General features: G+C 49.9%; 1 protein-coding gene and 1 pseudogene across 1 annotated transcript in view; both read left to right on the forward strand.

Moving 5' to 3' along the window:
* Positions 1 to 14813, forward strand: part of Stard8 (StAR related lipid transfer domain containing 8) — a 38218-nt gene extending 23405 nt beyond the window's left edge. The window contains exons 3-14 of the mRNA XM_032890223.1: positions 3671 to 3752; positions 4684 to 4747; positions 5833 to 7229; positions 7814 to 7987; positions 8573 to 8732; positions 9179 to 9377; positions 9768 to 9978; positions 10217 to 10331; positions 11379 to 11603; positions 12495 to 12712; positions 12820 to 12996; positions 13157 to 14813. Of these exons, the coding sequence (XP_032746114.1) occupies positions 4691 to 4747; positions 5833 to 7229; positions 7814 to 7987; positions 8573 to 8732; positions 9179 to 9377; positions 9768 to 9978; positions 10217 to 10331; positions 11379 to 11603; positions 12495 to 12712; positions 12820 to 12996; positions 13157 to 13274 (3051 nt within the window). The 5' untranslated portion in view covers positions 3671 to 3752; positions 4684 to 4690 and the 3' untranslated portion in view covers positions 13275 to 14813. The remainder of the gene's footprint in view (positions 1 to 3670; positions 3753 to 4683; positions 4748 to 5832; positions 7230 to 7813; positions 7988 to 8572; positions 8733 to 9178; positions 9378 to 9767; positions 9979 to 10216; positions 10332 to 11378; positions 11604 to 12494; positions 12713 to 12819; positions 12997 to 13156) is intronic.
* Positions 13696 to 16084, forward strand: LOC116887918 (annotated as a pseudogene).
* Positions 16085 to 18390: the final 2306 nt, after the last annotated feature.

Consider the following 18390-nt stretch of genomic DNA (forward strand, 5'->3'; position numbering starts at 1 on the left):
TGTCTGTGTCTCTCTCTGTCTCTCTGTCTGTCTGTGTCTGTGTCTCTCTGTGTGTCTGTGTCTGTCTCTGTGTCTCTCTGTCTCTCTCTCTCTGTCTCTGTGTCTGTGTCTGTCTCTGTGTCTGTGTCTGTCTCTGTGTCTCTCTGTCTCTGTGTCTCTCTGTATCTCTGTGTCTGTGTCTGTCTCTGTCTATCTGTCTGTCTCTGTGTCTCTGTCTCTGTGTCTGTGTCTCTCTCTGTCTCTCTGTCTCTCTGTGTCTGTGTCTGTGTCTGTGTCTGTCTCTGTGTCTGTCTCTGTCTCTGTCTGTCTCTGTCTCTGTGTCTGTGTCTCTCTCTGTCTCTCTGTCTCTCTGTGTCTCTGTCTGTGTCTGTGTCTGTCTCTGTCTCTCTCTCTCTCTCTGTCTGTCTCTGTGTCTGTGTCTCTGTCTGTTCTCTCTGGCTCTCTGTGTCTGTGTCTGTCTCTGTGTCTGTGTCTGTCTCTGTGTCTGTGTCTGTCTCTGTGTCTCTCTGTCTCTGTGTCTCTCTGTATCTCTGTGTCTGTCTCTGTCTCTGTCTATCTGTCTGTCTCTGTGTCTCTGTGTCTGTGTCTGTGTCTCTCTCTGTCTCTCTGTCTCTCTGTGTCTGTGTCTCTGTGTGTCTGTGTCTCTCTCTGTGTCTGTGTTTCTCTCTGTCTCTCTGTGTCTGTGTCTGTGTCTCTCTGTCTCAGTGTCTGTGTCTGTCTCTGTGTCTGTGTCTGTCTCTGTGTCTGTGTCTCTCTCTGTCTCTCTGTCTCTCTGTGTCTGTGTCTCTCTGTGTGTCTGTGTCTGTCTCTGTGTCTGTGTCTCTCTCTGTCTCTCTCTCTGTCTCTGTGTCTGTGTCTCTCTGTGTGTCTGTGTTTGTCTCTGTGTCTCTGTCTGTGTCTCTGTCTCTGTGTCTGTGTCTGTCTCTATGTCTGTGTCTGTCTCTGTGTCTGTATCTGTCTCTGTGTCTGTGTCTGTCTCTGTCTCTCTGACTGTCTCTGTGCCTGTCTCTGTCTCTCTGTCTGTCTCTGCCTCTCCGTGTCTGTCTCTGTCTCTCTGTCTGTCTCTGTCTGTGTCTGTGTCTGTGTCTCTCTGTGTGTCTGTGTCTGTGTCTCTGTCTGCCTCTGTCTCTCTGTCTGTCTCTGTGTCTGTGTGTCTGTGTGTCTGTGTCTGTCTCTGTGTCTCTCTGTCTCTGTGTCTCTCTGTCTCTCTGTGTCTGTCTCTGTCTCTCTCTCTGTCTCTGTGTCTCTGTCTCTCTCTCTCTCTCTCTCTGTGTGTGTGTCTGTGTGTGTGTGTGTGTCTGTGTCTGTGTCTGTGTCTGTGTCTGTCTCTCTGTCTCTCTCTGTGTCTGTCTCTGTCTCTCTGTCTCTGTGTCTGTCTCTGTCTGTCTGTCTCTGTCTCTCTGTCTGTCTGTCTTGTCTCTCTGTGTGTCTGTGTCTGTGTCTGTGTCTGTCTCTGTGTCTGTATCTGTTTCTGTGTCTGTGTCTGTCTCTCTGTCTCTGTCTCTCTGTCTGTCTGTGTCTGTGTCTGTCTCTGTCTCTGTCTGTCTCTGTCTGTGTCTGTCTCTGACTCTGTCTGTGTCTGTCTTTGTGTCTCTCTGTCTCTCTCTCTGTCTCTGTGTTTGTGTCTGTCTCTGTCTGTGTCTGTCTCTGTCTGTGTCTGTCTCTGTCTCTCTGTCTGTCTCTGTCTCTCTGTCTGTCTCTGTCTCTCTGTGTGTCTGTCTCTGTGTCTGTGTTTCTCTCTGTCTCTCTGTCTGTCTCTGTGTCTGTGTCTGTCTCTGTGTCTGTGTCTGTCTCTCTGTGTGTCTCTCTGTCTCTGTCTCTCTCTCTGTGTCTCTCTCTGTCTCTCTCTCTCTCTGTCTCTCTGTCTGTCTCTGTGTCTGTGTCTGTCTCTGTGTCTGTATCTGTTTCTGTCTGTGTCTGTCTCTGTCTCTCTGTCTGTCTCTGTGTCTGTGTCTCTCTCTGTCTCTCTCTCTCTGTCTCTGTGTCTCTCTGTCTCTGTGTCTGTGTCTGTCTCTGTCTGTGTCTGTCTCTGTGTCTGTGTCTCTCTCTGTCTCTCTGTCTGTCTCTGTCTCTGTGTCTGTCTCTGTCTCTCTGTCTCTGTCTCTCTCTGTCTGTCTCTGTCTGTCTCTGTGTCTGTGTCTCTCTCTCTGTCTCTCTCTCTCTGTGTCTCTCTCTGTCTCTCTCTGTGTCTCTGTGTGTCTGTCTCTGTCTCTGTCTGTGTCTGTCTCTGTCTCTCCCTTTTCCCTCCCTCTCTCTCCTTCTCTTCCTCCTCCTCTTCCTCTCTCTCTCTCTGTGTTTCTCTCTGTGTCTTCTTCTCTCTCTCTCTCCCTCCCTCCCTCTCTCTCTGTCTGAGAAATCGCCCCTAGAAAGGCCTCAGCTGCTTCCATCCATCAGCAGTCACACTGCCTCCAGCCTCTATTTGCCCTGTCAACCCTGCTCAGGCTTTTCTCGGCCTTTGTTGTCATCTAGGTTTTGTGTATTGTTCATTGCCTGTTTCCTATGAGAGCATATGCTCCCTGAAGGCAGGGACCCCAATTTTGTGTCGTTCACTACTACTTTATGCAGCACTCAATGCGTGATGGGGTTTCTCTCTCTTTTTCTCCTGATGTCTTTCTTGGTTTTCCCGCTCCTTTCCCTGAGTCCTGAGAAGATGGCTCGCACTGCTCTGGAAAGACATTGTATGGCTTCATGCTGTCCTCTGTGTGCATATTCCCTCCCTACATCCCATTATTTGCCTTGGACTGGCAGGAGGTCCTCTCTCTCTCTGAAAGCTCAGAAATGAAATGAAAAAAAACTCAAGTTGGCTCTTGGCACCACGGAGAGTCTCGGACCTGTTGTCTGAACCTAGGCCTGCTTTACTTGTTTCTTCATTTCAGCCCAGGCCTCCAGGACATTCTTGAGATTCTCCCTCAATTGCCAACTCTGACCTCCCTGGGTTTTCTCTGCCTCATTAACTTTCTTTCCCTGTGACACAATACGTGAGCTAAACAGCTGAAAAGGAGGGACAATTTACGTGGCCTTGGGCTTTCCATCCATGGTTGCTTGGTCATGTTGCTTTGGGTCAGGCCAGGCAGGACATCACGGTGGAAAGTGGACTGGAGGAAAGCACCGTGCCTCAGGGTGGGCTAAAGAGGAAGGGTCAGGAGGGATAGTGTGGACAGGGATGAAATTCCGGTATCCATTCAGTGACTCAGCTCTTTCCACCGAGCTGTACTTCCTAAAGGCTCCATCACCTTCCCAGGCACCTGCAGCTGGGGACATAAGCTTTCTTCCTATGCCTTACACTCGACAGCATGGTTCTCAAGTTCTAAATGGTTCTCAACCTTCCTAATGCTGTGACCCTTTAATAAAATTCCTCATGTTTTGGTAACCTCAACCATAAAATTATCTTGTTGCTGCTTCATAACTGTAATTTGCTACTGTTAGGAATGATAAGTATCTAATATGCAGGATATCTGATATGCGACCCCTATGGGTCTAAGGTCTAAGGCTTAGAGAGGCTTTCAGAGCCAAACCCTACCACCTCTATTTAATTCACAAGCTTTCCGTCTGCTGTGGCCTTTGCCTTCTTGCTTCCTGTCTTCCTTGCCCCAACTCCTGCGGGTCAAGTGTAGCTGGGGCCATTTCTGATCCCCTGCCAGACTCATCGTTGCTTCTTTCCATCACACAGAAGGTGTATTCCCCCTGGATATTGGCTCTGTGAAGAAGGACTACAGTTTTCTGGACCAGGACTCTCTGGGGGCCCTGTGCAGGTAGGGGTGCTGAGGGCCAGACCTAGGAAGCCTTGAGCCCAATTTTGTACTTCTTTGTAGAAAAGATAATCCCTGTGTACCTTGTATTAGAGAGGAACATAATTTATTAACGGGGCTCATTCCCTGCAATTACATTACTCATAGTTACTGACTGCATCTATGATTCCCTCCTCTACCCCTATCACTGTAGCTAGAAGATCCATATTTGGTCTTGATTCAGACCCCTCAAAGCATGCCTTGCATTCAGAATCCCCACGTAAACCAGTTCTGCTGTTTCCCAGGGCTAAACCACAATTTCTCCTTGAATCTATTAAAGTTGCCTCAGTGGGTAGCCTCTGTCTTCTGCTCCTCCTTCCCAAAAGACCTTTCCTCTCCATAGCCACCAGAATCACCTTTTGAAAACCCCGGGTAGGCACTCTCTCCTGTTTAAAATCTGCCACTGCCTCTAGCAAAAATACAAAGCCATTTTGGCATGACACATTTGCCACCCTTCCTTTGAGCTCTCTTAACTTTGATCACACACTCTCCTGCTAGTTTCTTTCTTGACTGACTGTGACCTTCCTTCTTTCCCTTGTCACAGGCTCCCACGGAAGTCTGGAATAGCTATTCCTGCTTCTTTTATCCTCAGCATCCTACCTTTGCTTTCCCAGAAGCCTTCTTAGACTGTACCCCATCTCTTCCTGAGAGTTCTGGGTCTTACCCTCGGTGTGTCTGTTGTCCCTTCTGCATGCTCTGTTCTTGATTTCTGTATCTCAGTACCCAGAAGACAGAGGCTCTAATCTTCCCAGCATCATACTAAAGACATCATGGACATTAACCTTGACCACTTGACCATGGGAAATGGTGGATGGCATCTTGCAGGTGTCTTGGTAGGCTATCTCAGGCTCTGGGGAATTGGGGACCTTGGGTGAACACGGACTTTGTGTTGCAGGAGGCTGATGACCCTGAACAATTGTGCTTCGATGAAGCTCGAGGTTCATTTTCGATGCAAGCAGGTGAATTCTGGCAAGGGGTGAGGTCTGCGGTCTCACGGTACCTGGCACAATGCTGGGACATGCACTTGTGAACCAGCTCTAGCGTCGGGGTAGAGATGCAGGGACCTCCTGTACTGCAGGTCCTGTGAGATCACTTAGGCTTTGGGTGAGCCTGTGAAAGCAAGTACCCCAGCTCAGGCCTGACTCTGCTCTCTACTCAAGCCTCTCCCTTTTGTTTATGTTAATAACTTGATCTAGTGATGGCCTTCCTCAGAGAAACCCATTTGCCTTCACTATTTGGCTTGTCATAGCTAAAATTCCTTGAGCAGGAGAAGGGATGGGGCACAAAGGTCATTGGCTTGATGGGATTACAAGTCAAAATCACCATAGCCTTACCTCAAAAAGATCTTATTCCCTAGGCCCCTCGCCTCACTTTTCCCATCACTAAAATGAGCCAGGAGACTGGATTGATAGCTAGCTAAGGCCTTCTTATAAGGCCTCTTTGTATACAGCCTCAAAAGTAAGCCTTATGGGCTCATTGTTTCTGGGGGACAAGTTGTTGGTCTCCCCTGGAGCTTTTCCTACCAGAGGCCTGCAGTCAGGTAGGGTAGCCAAACTGACAAAGCACTTGTCTTGGGGCACTTCTGTCACTGACAACCGAAGTGCCCTTTGGCAAACTTCAACTCCTGTCTGGATGTTTCCTCACCTTGCCAAGGAGAAGATGAATTAGAAAATCTAAAACCATCTCCAGCTCTTAGATACCACCATTTTAATGTAAAGTTATCGGGAATAAGCATTTAATAATCTCTTTCATTGACATAACCATGACAATAAATGATGTTGGGCAGATATCTCCTGATTTGAGTCACATTTTCTATCTGTGAAGTGGGGACAGTAGATTAATTAGACAGATGACTGTCAGTGTACATGTAGGCTCTGTCTGTGACTCCTAGTGAGAGCCTATTTTCCATTCTTATTCCATGTCCTCTACCCAAAAGCAAAGCTCCTCACCCTGCCCTACCCCAAAGCACTTGGCAGCAGAGTAGGGCACAAGCAGGTACTTGTCTGTTGACCTTCTGTGACCCCTCCCTATGATGCCTCCCCAGGATGACGACTTGGAAGAGGAGGAGCAATGTACCATCAGCAGCCACTGGGCCTTTGAGCAGGAAAGCAAGTGTGGGTCTCTCACGGGCTCTTCTGCCCTGCTGGCCCCACCAAGCCCTAGCCTCCCGGGGACCTCAAGCTGTGAAAGTGTCCTCACCGAGCTTAGTGCTGCCTCTCTGCCAGCCATCTCCGTGAGCCTTTCGCCAGAGTCAGCAGACCTGCCCTTGTTAGGTCGTGTCCCCAGCCCAAGTAACCAGCCCTTCCTTAGTCCCACCCAGGGCCAGGAGGGTTCCCAAGACAAAGTGAAGAAGCATTATTCCCGAAGCTTCCTCAAGCACCTCGAATCTCTGAGGAGGAAGGAAAAGGGTGACAGCCGGCAAACAGAACCTGAGCAACGCTTAGCCACCTCAGAAAAGGCCACTAAAGCCTCATCTTTCCGCGCTTGCCGTGGCCTCCTCTCAGTTGGATTTCACAGGGCCAAGAACAGGGTCACCACTTCAGCCAGGGTCAGGGATGGTGAGACTCAGAAAACCTGGGAGGCTTGGCCTGTAGCCACATTCCGGCATCCTCAGCCTAATCGCAGGCATGACTGCCTGGTGCATGTGCCTAGGGACCATAAGCCAGGCACATTCCCTCGTTCTCTGTCCATTGAAAGCCTTTGTCCAGATGATAGTCGTCACCTGGCAGATTGGCAGCCAAATAGGTGCTGGGGCTATGAAGGGCGCCGGGGCTCCTGTGGTTCTACAGGCAGCCATGCCAGCACTTACGACAACTTGCCTGAGCTGTACCCAGCTGAGCCTATACAGGCTGAGGCTGAAGATGAAGATGAGGAGGGCGAAGGCAGCTATGCCCATCTAGATGACATCCTAGAGCATGTGTGGGGGCTACAGCAACGGGTAGAGCTGTGGTCTCAGGCCATGTACCCAGACTTGAGGCCTGGAGATAAGGAGGAGGAAGAGGAGGAAGAAGAGGAAGCTACTTCATCAGTGGAAATAGCCACAGCTGAGGTAGAAGGCCAGGATGAAGCTCTAGCCCAGGCAGAGTCCCAAGTCCACAGAGGGTTCCCAACCGAAGTCAAGGAGGAAGTCCCACTGATAGTCCTGGATCAGGCCCCGAATGTGGTTGAACCATTGGTACAGGCTGAGGCTGAGGCCCCAGCCCAGGCCCAGCATCCTGAGCAAGATGCAAATTCAGCCGCAGAGCCTATTTCTGCCTCCAGCCTGTCCGTGGAGGAAGGGCATTCCATTTCTGACACAGCGGTATCCTCCAGTGAACTTGACAGTAGCGGCAACTCCGTGAATGAGGCAGATGTTGCAGACGCCCTGGCGGGACCTAACGCATCAGTACCCCGTGAACGGCGTGACTCGGGTGTCGGGGCCTCACTTACCAGACCATGCAGGTAAGAGTTTGGAGTAGGGGTGAGGGTGGGGTCCCTTCTAAGTCTCTGCCTTTTCTCTCATCTGCTTTCCTAGCCACAAAGCCCAAGGGAAAGTCCTTGGGGGCCAGGAGATCATTTCCAGGCAGCCAGTCCCAAGAGAAAAGGAGACCGAGTTCAAGAATCTGGAGTTCTGAGTACAAGCTCTAACTCTGGTGTGGCCTTGAGAAAGTGGTGCCTTTTCTGGACTTGGTTTCCTCGTCTTAACAGCAAGGGTGTTAGAGGTGGCCTCTGCTTCTCAACTTGGATGAGTTTCTTAGCACGGTAGCCTTAGAACGGGTTGAGACTGCCACTGCTTTTTGGGTCTAAATGGGTCTGAACTTGGTGCCACTCTCCATGGGAGCTTCTTGAACCCTGGGTGACCCAAAGGCTGAACCAAGCGTTTGCCATCCCAAAGCACCATAGCAGTACTCAATGCGTTCCCACTTCCCTCTACTCCCTTTCTGGACAGGGATAGGGGTGGTGATAAAAAGGGACCAGAAGGACATAGTCTTCTCTAAGGCCTTCCAAACCTGTGTCCCCGGTGCTCTCTGTCCCTCTCCCTTCAGGAAACTTCGTTGGCACAGCTTCCAGAATTCCCACCGACCTAGTCTCAACTCAGAGTCACTGGAGATCAACAGGCAGTTTGCAGGCCAGATCAACTTGCTTCACAAGGGCTCTCTGTTGCGGCTCACTGGCTTCATGGAAAAGTACACTGTGCCCCACAAACAAGCCTGGGTATGGTGAGTGTCTCTTGAGCTATGCAGGACAAGAGCTATGGACTCTCCTAGATTGTATGCCCTCGGAGCACAGCCCAGAGGCAGAACAGACAGGCAGGCAGAACCCACAGGCCAGTGGCATGGTACTGTTCCAGAAGGCTGGGGTGGTGTGTGTTAGGATAGATGTGTTCTGGAAATCCCCAGGTCCTCCAGCTGTCCTTTCTCCTTCCTGTCCTCCCTGCTACCATCAGTGAGATTGTCCTAAAGGACACTCTGGTTGTCGTGTGTTGAGTAAATAAACATCCTCGTGGCTTCCCGTTGTCCAGATTCCTTTCTGTCAGGATCCTCTCATGTTCTGAGGTAGCCCCATCCTTCTGGCCCTTTAGTTATTCACTCTCAAGCAGTGTCATCTGACAGCCTGTGGGACTAGTTGCCCTTCTCTCTGTGCCTTCATTCATGTTGTCCTTCCTGCCTGAAGGGCCTTTGCCTTATTTCTCCTGTGGGATAACAGCGCTCTATCCTGTAGTGGTCTGCTGAGTTACCACCTCCTCTCTGTAGGCCTCTCTGACTGAGTTCTCTCTTCCTCATTTCTTGTTAACCACCAAACAGGTCAATGCCCAAGTTTATGAAAAGAAACAAGACCCCAGACTACAGGGGACACCATGTATTTGGAGTGCCACCCCTCATTCATGTCCAGCGTACAGGCCAGCCCTTGCCCCAGAGCATTCAGCAAGCTATGCGCTACCTACGAAGCCAGTGCCTAGACCAGGTGAGTCCTCCTCAGAGAGCCTACGTGGAAAGGGTGCTGGGAGGTGAGGAAGGCCCAAGGTTGACTGCACTCCCCTTTCTCTTGGGTTTGGCTACTCACCAGAAACCTTTCCTTTCCTTGCAAGGCTCAGCCAGGTTGATGCCAAAGTTCCTTTCCTTTCTTTATGGCTGGAGCCTTCTGTCCGCTTTGGGGACGGCTTCTTTCTGTCCCGGGGTATGTACACTTCCTAGTCTCAGAGACTGCCTTAGCCTAAGGCCATCTGTTCATCCTCGTCTCCATGACAGCCATCTTTCTCTTTGGCAGCAGGCTGTAAACCACCTTCCCTCTGGACTTGCTGAGCCCATCAGGAAGTCTGGTAGGCTTCCTGTCTCCAAGGTAGCCTATGCTCTGGACACCCCAGTCCTGGGCTCACAGTTTCCCTTCTCTTCTTTCCCTCAATGGATTAGGTGGGCATCTTTCGCAAGTCTGGGGTCAAGTCCAGGATTCAGAGCCTACGCCAAATGAATGAGACATCCCCTGACAACGTCTGCTATGAGGGCCAGTCGGCCTACGATGTGGCTGATTTACTGAAACAGTATTTCCGAGACCTGCCAGAGCCCATTTTTACCAGCAAGCTCACCACCACTTTCCTACAAATCTACCAGCGTAAGTCACTAGAACCCTTCCTTAGTAACCTTCCCTACACAGCCTGCCTAATCCTGAGGGCTTGTGGAAAATGAACCTGGTAGCTGGCCGCATGGGCTCATGGGAACTTTTACTTTCTGGATTTGAAAAGGCACTTGGAGAGGGGCCATATCCTACTACTCTCTCAAACCTAGTTTTGGTCTAATAAGCTGAGACCGCGAGGGAAGGGCTTTCCCAAATGTTGTCCTGAGTATTAGAGCAGTGCTAGATCTAGCCACCAGCGACATCACAGAGCCCATGTGAGCCATTCCTTTGGAGACTCTCAAGCCTTCTGCATTCTGGAAAACAGGAAGCTTGCTGCTGGTGCTTCTGGGAAAATAAAGAAGGCCTTGTGCTTTTCTTGTCCTGCAGTCCTCCCCAAAGAACAGTGGTTGGCAGCGGCACAAGCTGCCACCTTGCTGCTCCCTGACGAGAACCGAGAAGTGCTACAGACCCTGCTCTACTTCCTAAGTGACATTGCCTCTGCTGAGGAAAACCAGATGACAGCTGGCAACCTGGCAGTGTGCCTGGCACCCTCTATCTTCCACCTCAATGTCTCCAAGAAGGACAGCCCCTCACCCAGGTGAACTTGAGAGCGCATGCCAGGGCCAGTCCAGGATTGGCTCTTTTTGGTCTTGGGGAATTCCTGCCCTCACCTGGAGGGGTTTTAGCCTTAGCGACTGTGGAGCAGGCCTTTCTTAAAAGATACCAGATGATTTTATGGTCAGGAAGGGCAAGCTGGCTTCCCAAGAACTAAGAGGCAGCTGTCACCCATTTTGTTTTATGCCTTAGTGCCATCTTCTTCTGTCCCTATCTCCTAGGATCAAGAGCAAACGAAGCCTGGTTGGCCGGCCAGGCCCCAGGGACTTGAGTGAGAACATGGCTGCCACACAAGGCCTATCACACATGATCAGTGACTGCAAGAAACTTTTCCAGGTAAGTCAGGAAAGGCTGTGGTACCTGACCATCAGAATTATCAGGCCTCACCTTTGGACTCTGTATCAGGGGTCCCTAGAGCAGTGGTTCTCAACCTGTGGGTTTTGACCCCTCTAGCAAATTTCTGTCTCCAAAAATATTGACACTACATTTCATAACAGTAGCAAAATTACAGTTATGAAGTATCAACAGAAATAATGTTATGGTTAGGGGGGTCACCACAACATGAGGAACTGGATTAAAGGGTCACAGCATAAGAAAGGTTGAGAACCACTGCCCTAAATGAACAGAACAGAGAGAGTGAAGAGATGCGCGTACAGGAATTCATTAGAATGGCTTGAAAGGCTGTGGTCGGACTAGTCCAACAACGGTTGTCTCCCAATAGAAAGGCCAAGAATCTGGTAGTTGTTCAGTCCATGAGGCTGGTCTTTGATCTATGCTGAATCCCAAAATAGGTTCTGAGACCAGTGAAGGAAGGAATGCCTTCGCAGCAGGAGAGAGAACTTTGCCAGCACGAGTGAGGTAGCAGGAGCAAAGCGAAGAGCTTCTTTTTACCGTGTCTTTTCATGTGGGTTGCCACCAGAAGGTGTGGCCCAGACTTAGGGTGGGTCTTCTGACCTCAAATGGCCCAGATTTAGGGTAGTCTTCCCACCTCAAAGGATCCAATAAAGAGAATCCTCCACAAGTGTGCCCAGCTGCTTGGTTTTTAGTTGATTCCAGTTTTAGTCAAGTTGACAACCAAGACTGGCCATCCCAGACTCCGAGTCAGGCAAAGAGCCCAGCTTGACACATAACTCCTCAGATTCTAACTTGTGAACCTTCTCCCTCCGTCTCTTATCTGCCTCATTGTGGTGCAGTAGCCATGCGTCTCCATTTACTCTTTTTATTTGGATAATTTATGTATTTACATTTCAAATGTTATCCCCGTTCCCGGTTCCCCCTTCTCCCATCCCCCCATCTCCATTTACTCTTATTCTGACATTTGTGGGGTACCCTGCTCCCCATAGCACCCACTCAGTGTGTGTATGTGTGTGTGCGCCCTCCCAGGTACCCCAGGATATGGTGGTGCAACTATGTGGTTCATACAGTGCAGCTGAGCTCACCCCTCCTGGGCCAGCCCTGGCTGAGCTAAGGCAGGCCCAGGCTGCTGGGGTGAGTCTGAGCCTTTACATGGAGGAGAGTGTGCAGGAGTTGCTCCGGGATGCTGCAGAACGCTTCAAGGGATGGACCAATGTGCCGGGGCCCCAGCACACAGAGCTGGCTTGTAGGAAGGTGAGCACCGCACTCTTCATTTTGTTGTAGGCTGTGAGTTGCTCTGTCAGCCTTACTGGGCCCCTGCTTGGTACTTGTGGGCCTAGCAGTCAGCTGAATGAGTGTCTCAAGGAGTCAGGAACCATACGAGGCCAGTGCATCTTTCTGGGGCCACCTTCCTGAGTTCTCTTCCACTGCTCTACTTCAGACTCACTGCCACCATGACATAGTTCACAGAAATGCCTGAGTCTCCTCTGGTCCTGGGCAGGCAGCGCCCCATTGCAGTAACCCCTCTGTGTTTCTGTTTCTGTCGTCCTGCTTCTTAGACTGATATGCATCCAACTAAGAACCACTCCCAGGCCACATTCAGATGCTACATTATATAGTGTTCTCTATCCAGTGCCTTCAGTCCTCGCTAGGGAGGGAGGTGTCTCCTAAGACTGCCCCTCTCTTAGTAGCCTTGCTGTTTCTGGGATGTCCATCTTGAGTGACATTTTAAGCCAGACATTTCCTGTATAATGGACCATGACTAAACATTCCCCATGGGATGAAGGAGCTGGCAAAGAACCTGGCACAGGCAAACTTCATTGATGGCAGATCCATTCAGGACAGTCACCTCCTTGTCTTCCCCCATCCAGAAATAGCACATGTTCTGCCCACATTGTCCATAGGCCCTGTAGGCATCTGAGTGTGTGGGATTCATCTTTGCTCCGTGCTCTAGAGCAGGCTGAGAAAGGCATATAGGAAAGACAGAGAAGGATGGGTGCCTGCCAGTTTGTCTGGGTCTGGGTCTGGTCAACAAGGGAGACCAGTAGCCACAGGAAGGCAGCTCCAGGCCCTGCAGTCTGAAGACTGCCATGAATTTGGCGTGGTCTAATGTTGATAGTCTATCCCTACCCATTTGGCCTGTAGGCACCAGATGGGCACCCGCTTCGGATGTGGAAGGCATCCACAGAAGTGGCTGCCCCTCCAGCTGTGGTGCTGCATCGTGTCCTTCGGGAGCGGGCCCTGTGGGATGAGGACCTACTGCGGGCCCAGGTGCTGGAAGCCCTGATGCCAGGTGTGGAACTGTACCACTACGTCACTGACAGCATGGCACCCCATCCTTGCCGTGACTTTGTGGTGCTCAGGTAAGGCATTCCTGTTACCATCCTGGTGGGCTTCGGGGGACCAGAAAGGTGGGGCAAGAGTCAGCAGCGGGGATCTGAACATGGGCTCTTGCCTCTTCATGTTCCAGGATGTGGCGCTCAGACCTGCCTCGTGGTGGGTGCCTCCTTGTCTCTCAGTCCCTGGATCCTGAGCAACCCGTGCCAGAGTCTGGAGTACGCGCCCTCATGCTCACTTCCCAGTACCTCATGGAACCCTGTGGCCTGGGCCGCTCTCGCCTCACTCATATTTGCCGCGCTGACCTCAGGTATCAGGCTTGGGATGCCTTCCTCACCTCCTTGGCCCTGAGCCCATCTACCCTATGAGAGCCTCTACCCTGTGTCAGTGATACCCAGTGTGGGAAATATTTCCTTTCTCTCATGGGAGGAAGGCCAATTTCTCATATCTGCCTACCTCTTCCTCCCCAGGGGCCGCTCTCCTGACTGGTACAACAAAGTCTTTGGGCACTTGTGTGCCATGGAAGTGGCAAAGATCCGAGACTCCTTCCCAACACTTCAGGCAGCTGGCCCTGAAACAAAGCTATGAGTCTTGGGCTGACACTGCCCAGGCACCCGCCACCAAAGAAATGAGTGGGAATAAGAACTGAGCCGCCTTTAGGGACACAGCCAGGCCTGGGTGGCCCAGCTGCCTATCCTCTTGCATTTTAATGCTACTCTGCACATACACCAGAGAAGAGGGCGTAGGTGTCCTGCCTCCACCCACCTTCACCCCCACACTACCTTCTGACCTCACAAGCGAAGAGAATCTTGTTAGTGGCAAGAAGATCGTTGCTGTCCACCTGACCAAGAAGATGCCACTGCATCTGGAGGCCCAGCGGGGGAAGAAGGTGGAGAGCACTGTGCAGCCTGGGCTCTCTTCTGTCATACCAAGAAGCCAGGCCATGAGTTTTGGTGCTAGGGTTCTTTTGAGTTTGAATATGGGGTCTGATCCTGCCTTTGGGGTCAACATGGACCCTGAATACAGGTCTGGAACACCAGCTGGGGTAAGCACAGGGAAACACCAACCACCACAGTCCATTTTATTTATGTAAACATGATGCTTTATGAAGAAGCCTGAGAGTGGCCCTATGAGCCCTTAGTAGGAAACATGACGAACTGGGATACCCTGGGATATGAGGCAAGCCCCAAGACACCAATGAACCATTCTCCCCTTCTTTGACCCACACTTCCTCTATTACTCCCCAGAGTTGTTGGCAACCTTTGGCCACTCATGGCCATAGAGACAACTGAGTTAGCTTATTCCCATGACACAGGCCAGGCCAAAGCTGACAGTGGCAGCAAGATATACAAATGTATCCTCATGCGTTTTGCCCATGGTGGTGGTCTATAAGAACAGTTCTTTCGATCTGAGAGTAGCTGCTTTTCCAGAGGTCCTGAGTTCAATTCCCCAGCAACCACACGGTGCTGCAGAACCATCTGTAATGAGATCTGATGCCCCTTCTGGTGTGTATGTAGACAGCTACACAGTGTCCTCATACATCATAAATAAATAATTCTTTTTAAAAAATGTAAAACCAAGTGTCCTAAAACAAAACAAACAAACAAGCAAAAAAAAAAAAAAAACAAAAAAAGAGAAAAACCAAAAGAACAGTCCATTCCTAGAGTAGACACCCTGGAAAAACACAAGGAAGGGCCTCCCTTAGCCATTCTGGGCTTGATACCAGCCTGATCTATTCCATCTACTGGTTATGTTTGTTCAGATAGAAACCAAACAGCCATTCAGAGGCCAAGTGGTGCTTTCTTTGTCTTTGGCTGATTTAACTGGATTGAGATGGGTTGCAGCTATCATTGTAATGTTAATCCTGTTTTCTCCATACCTATAAATACTGTACAGCCAAAATATATATGTGTATATGTATATATATACATATGTATATACCTATACATATACACACATATCTGCATGCACACACAGCTACTCCCTCTTGAGTACATTATACTCTCTGGATGGGAGCAGGATCTGGAGGGCCTGGACTAACACACTTCTGTTCTAATGAGAAAGGAGAGGTGAAGGGCAGGCCACAGAATTTCCCTCTGCAGAATAAAGCATGACTGGAGACACACACTGGCTCTGTAAGGTTTTTTTGTCTGAGACGATGGGCTGGGGGCTTCACATTCATAGGTCACAGGTTATGAGTGTTTACCTTACCTTCTGCTGACTCCCAACATATGGTGTCAGGACTTGGGGTAACACCATAGGCAAAAGCAAACACCTCTTGTCTTGGGAAGGTGATTGCGAAGGCAGGCAGAATTTGGAGACACCAAGGCTCCGACAAAAATTTCAATCTCCATTCCATGACTAGGCTCAGGTCCTGGATTTGAGCATCAGCTTTCATTCAGGAGTCCATACCAGCGGGAAGGAGGGGTGTGCCTGGCTTAGCTCTCTCTCCTTCCACTCTTACACAGCCCAGGCAAAGCAAAAGTAGTAGGGGTGCAGGCCTCGGGTTCAGGGGTCCTGTGCCACCCACGCAACACTTAAAAGAAGGCTGGGTGCCTTGAGGAAGCAAAGCATTGGGGTGTCTAAGCCAGGTTCTATTTGACCTCCCCAAAGGAAAGCCCTTTACCAGCTTGCTGTGGGCCGTACAATTTTTAAGCTCTAGGCCACGGGCCTGACCATTCAAAACTCTGTGCTTTCGGACGTTCTGTGAGGACTTCCATTCTATTGCTGCTACTCTCAGGGAACGTCTGAAACTCAGCGGTGTCCCCAGGGCTGCTGCCGAGGGCAGTAGGATTGGCCTGGGAGAACATTGCAAGGTTAAGGGGCATGTGGATGTTTCAGGGGTGGGACTTCGGGGCTGGATCTCCATGTACTTAGTGCTGGTAGAGGAGCACGTTGGTTTCCTTAAGATAGATGGGAGTTTTGTAGTTCATGATTTCTCACTGGGATCTTATGTAGTAGAAGTTATTTTTCCAGCTTACAAGTTTGATCCTGCCCAAGTTGATATCACTTAAATAGAAAAAAAAATGAGGGCAAGATATGTGAATTACATCAAAACAGCAAAAGTGGTCGGACTACCCTGTCCTTTCCAGATGAAATCTTCAGGTCCCCCTTCTCACATTATTTGAATAGAGTTGTAGAACTGGACAGACTTTCTGACAAACCTGATAGTTATGATGATGGTTTTTCCATTATTGAAATTTGTGCTTCTGCCAAAATGTTCCTGACATGAGACAGGAGACAGAATCACGAATGAATATGGTGAATTCCAACATGAATTGCCTGATTCCGAGTTCATGAAAATACTCTTCAAAAGTTTGGCAAGTTTTGCAACAGCAATGGTGGTAACAGCAGCAGCAGCAGTGGAACAGGCAAAGTGGGGCAAGCAAAAGAGGTAGTCAGGACCACAGCTGCCATCGCACTGTGGGGCATTCAAGTCTTGATGTAAGACACTGTGAAGCCACCGTGGTAAACTAAGAATCCTGAAAGTTGATCTTATACAACTGTTATCCATATTAACTGTTGAACACATGTTTTGTACATGCTACACAAGGAAACACACCTTTTAATCCTCTGTCTATATGAGGTCAATACTGATGTCACTGAAAAATGACACTAGTAAATTATATGAAGGACTAGTCTGCATTGAATATATTAAAAGAACTGTCAATCCAGAAAAAAAAAAACAAAGCAAAACAAAACTAAAGTAAACAAAACCTGCTAAGCTCCAGAGCACAGGTCAAAAGAAAATATAATCATACCACTTAGATTTCTGAGCAATGCATGTATAGTCATTTTTGCAAGAATCGCTAAGTATGCTTAGGAAAGTCAATCAGAACTATGACGTCACTCGGGGACAGAATCAGATAAGATTAGTCAGTATGCGGCCTGTTCCTTGGCTGACTGCTTCTTAAATGGCATACCAGTGTGCAGCCTTTGGAATCCTGTAAGCATCTGCATTCACCCAGGAGTACTATTAGCCTGTGTGCAAAAGTCCTGCTGCTGGCCACAGCTGAGCTTCATCAGAGTACCAGTAGGGGCCTATGAATCATGCTCTGTCACATGCCTGACTCCAATTGTGTTCAGCTGGGAATCCTTCAACAGAAATCACAACCAGCCACAGCCAAAACAGACTGGGGTCGCCATCAAGTCACCTCTATCACAACCTTCCTTTGTCCTTCTCTTCTACTTGCTGGTGTCTATCTTTGGCTTTTCATCATCAGTGTGGCACGGGACTTTGGAACGGAGCCCAGTGGGCAGAAAACTACCTAGCCTCTGACTTTGGAGGACATGAGAGAGCTTTGGGCTAGCAGGGAGCATAAGAAGGGGTGGGCTTCCAGGATACAAGTGTCTTATCTATCGATAAGACAGATAAGAAGGATGACGCAGGCTGCTGGAAAAATCAACAATCTGCCAGCATTCTCTGTGGGGCCTTTGATGCCCTGAGCTGGCTGTCAGGGTAGGGGAGCCAGGCAGACCCTCTTTTATCAAGATAGCATAGGGTGGAGAGAGAGGCTGGCAGCTCAGGCTGCAGTTCCACATCGGAACCCCTCCCTCCATGGTGTGAGGCCTTCTTCATAGGTAGTCATGGGTCAAGTAGCCCAGCGGGGTACAGCAGCATAGCCAGTCTGCCTCATACCCACCTCTGTGCTGCATGTAACCCTCGAGAGACACACCTCACATTTCCTAAGCACCAACACCTCCTGTACGGCTTGTGACCCCATGGAGCTCCGAGCCCGAGACCTTGCATTTCTGGCAAGCTCTCTGGTGGTGCCAGGCTGCTGGTTCTCATGGTCTCATTCAATGCCCTCAGATCTATGAGACGGGGAGGTTAATGTGAATGACACATGTGCTCATTCAACAGACTCCAAAGCAGATGGCTGACCTCCCTCTGAGCCTCACACACTGCCTCTGAGGTCCAGGAAGTGGGAGCTGGGAACCTCACATTTATTGCCTTACTCTAGCATCTTCCTTACCTAACTCTCAGAGCCCCGAGTCTCTCCTCTGTACATGGAAAGGACACCAGCACATGCAGAGGTTGGAGGAGTCAACTGCGGGCCCAACACCAGCCTGTTCTGTCCCTTGCTGGGGATTTGTCTTGAGACACTGCCTGTCTCCTCCTTTCCTACACTGCTTAGGTTGTGAACTGAACCTTGGAGGGAAGGACGCTAGAAGAGGAGGAAGGGGCATTGTTCTGGTGCCTCAGTGCTACCCCAAACTGTATCACTCCTTCATTCACCCACTGTTCAGGGAGCCTCCATGCTCTGGCCTTCCTTGGTAGCCACGTTCCTAATCCTAGTCATCCCCTTCGAGGAAAAACTGCCTGCGTCTTCAATTAAATCCCTACAGGACTCTGGCAGGTAGCATGGGGGAGCACAGGTTGGCAAAGGACCAGGCTGCTGCTGGTGAGTGCATTGGGTGCCATGGAGGGGAAAGGTTATTCCCTTCCCACCTCCCATGCCCATATGGGAACTCAGGTCCAGATGGAGATGACCACAGCTTTCAGGTTTCTCTGGAAATCTAGACTTCCAGTTACTGATGTGAAATCTACTTAGCACTAAGTAGTTCAATTAATTAGGTAGGAAGTGTAAGTTTAGCACAACAGCCTAGTCAGTCAGGCAAGCAGGTTTGCACACAGGCTTGCAAGCCCACAAGTTGCATTTACTCTAGAGTGCAGGCTAGGCAGCCCGTGCCTCTTGGGTGG

Source organism: Rattus rattus, chromosome X (genome assembly GCF_011064425.1).
Source record: "Rattus rattus isolate New Zealand chromosome X, Rrattus_CSIRO_v1, whole genome shotgun sequence".
Classification (NCBI taxonomy): Eukaryota; Metazoa; Chordata; class Mammalia; order Rodentia; family Muridae; genus Rattus; species Rattus rattus.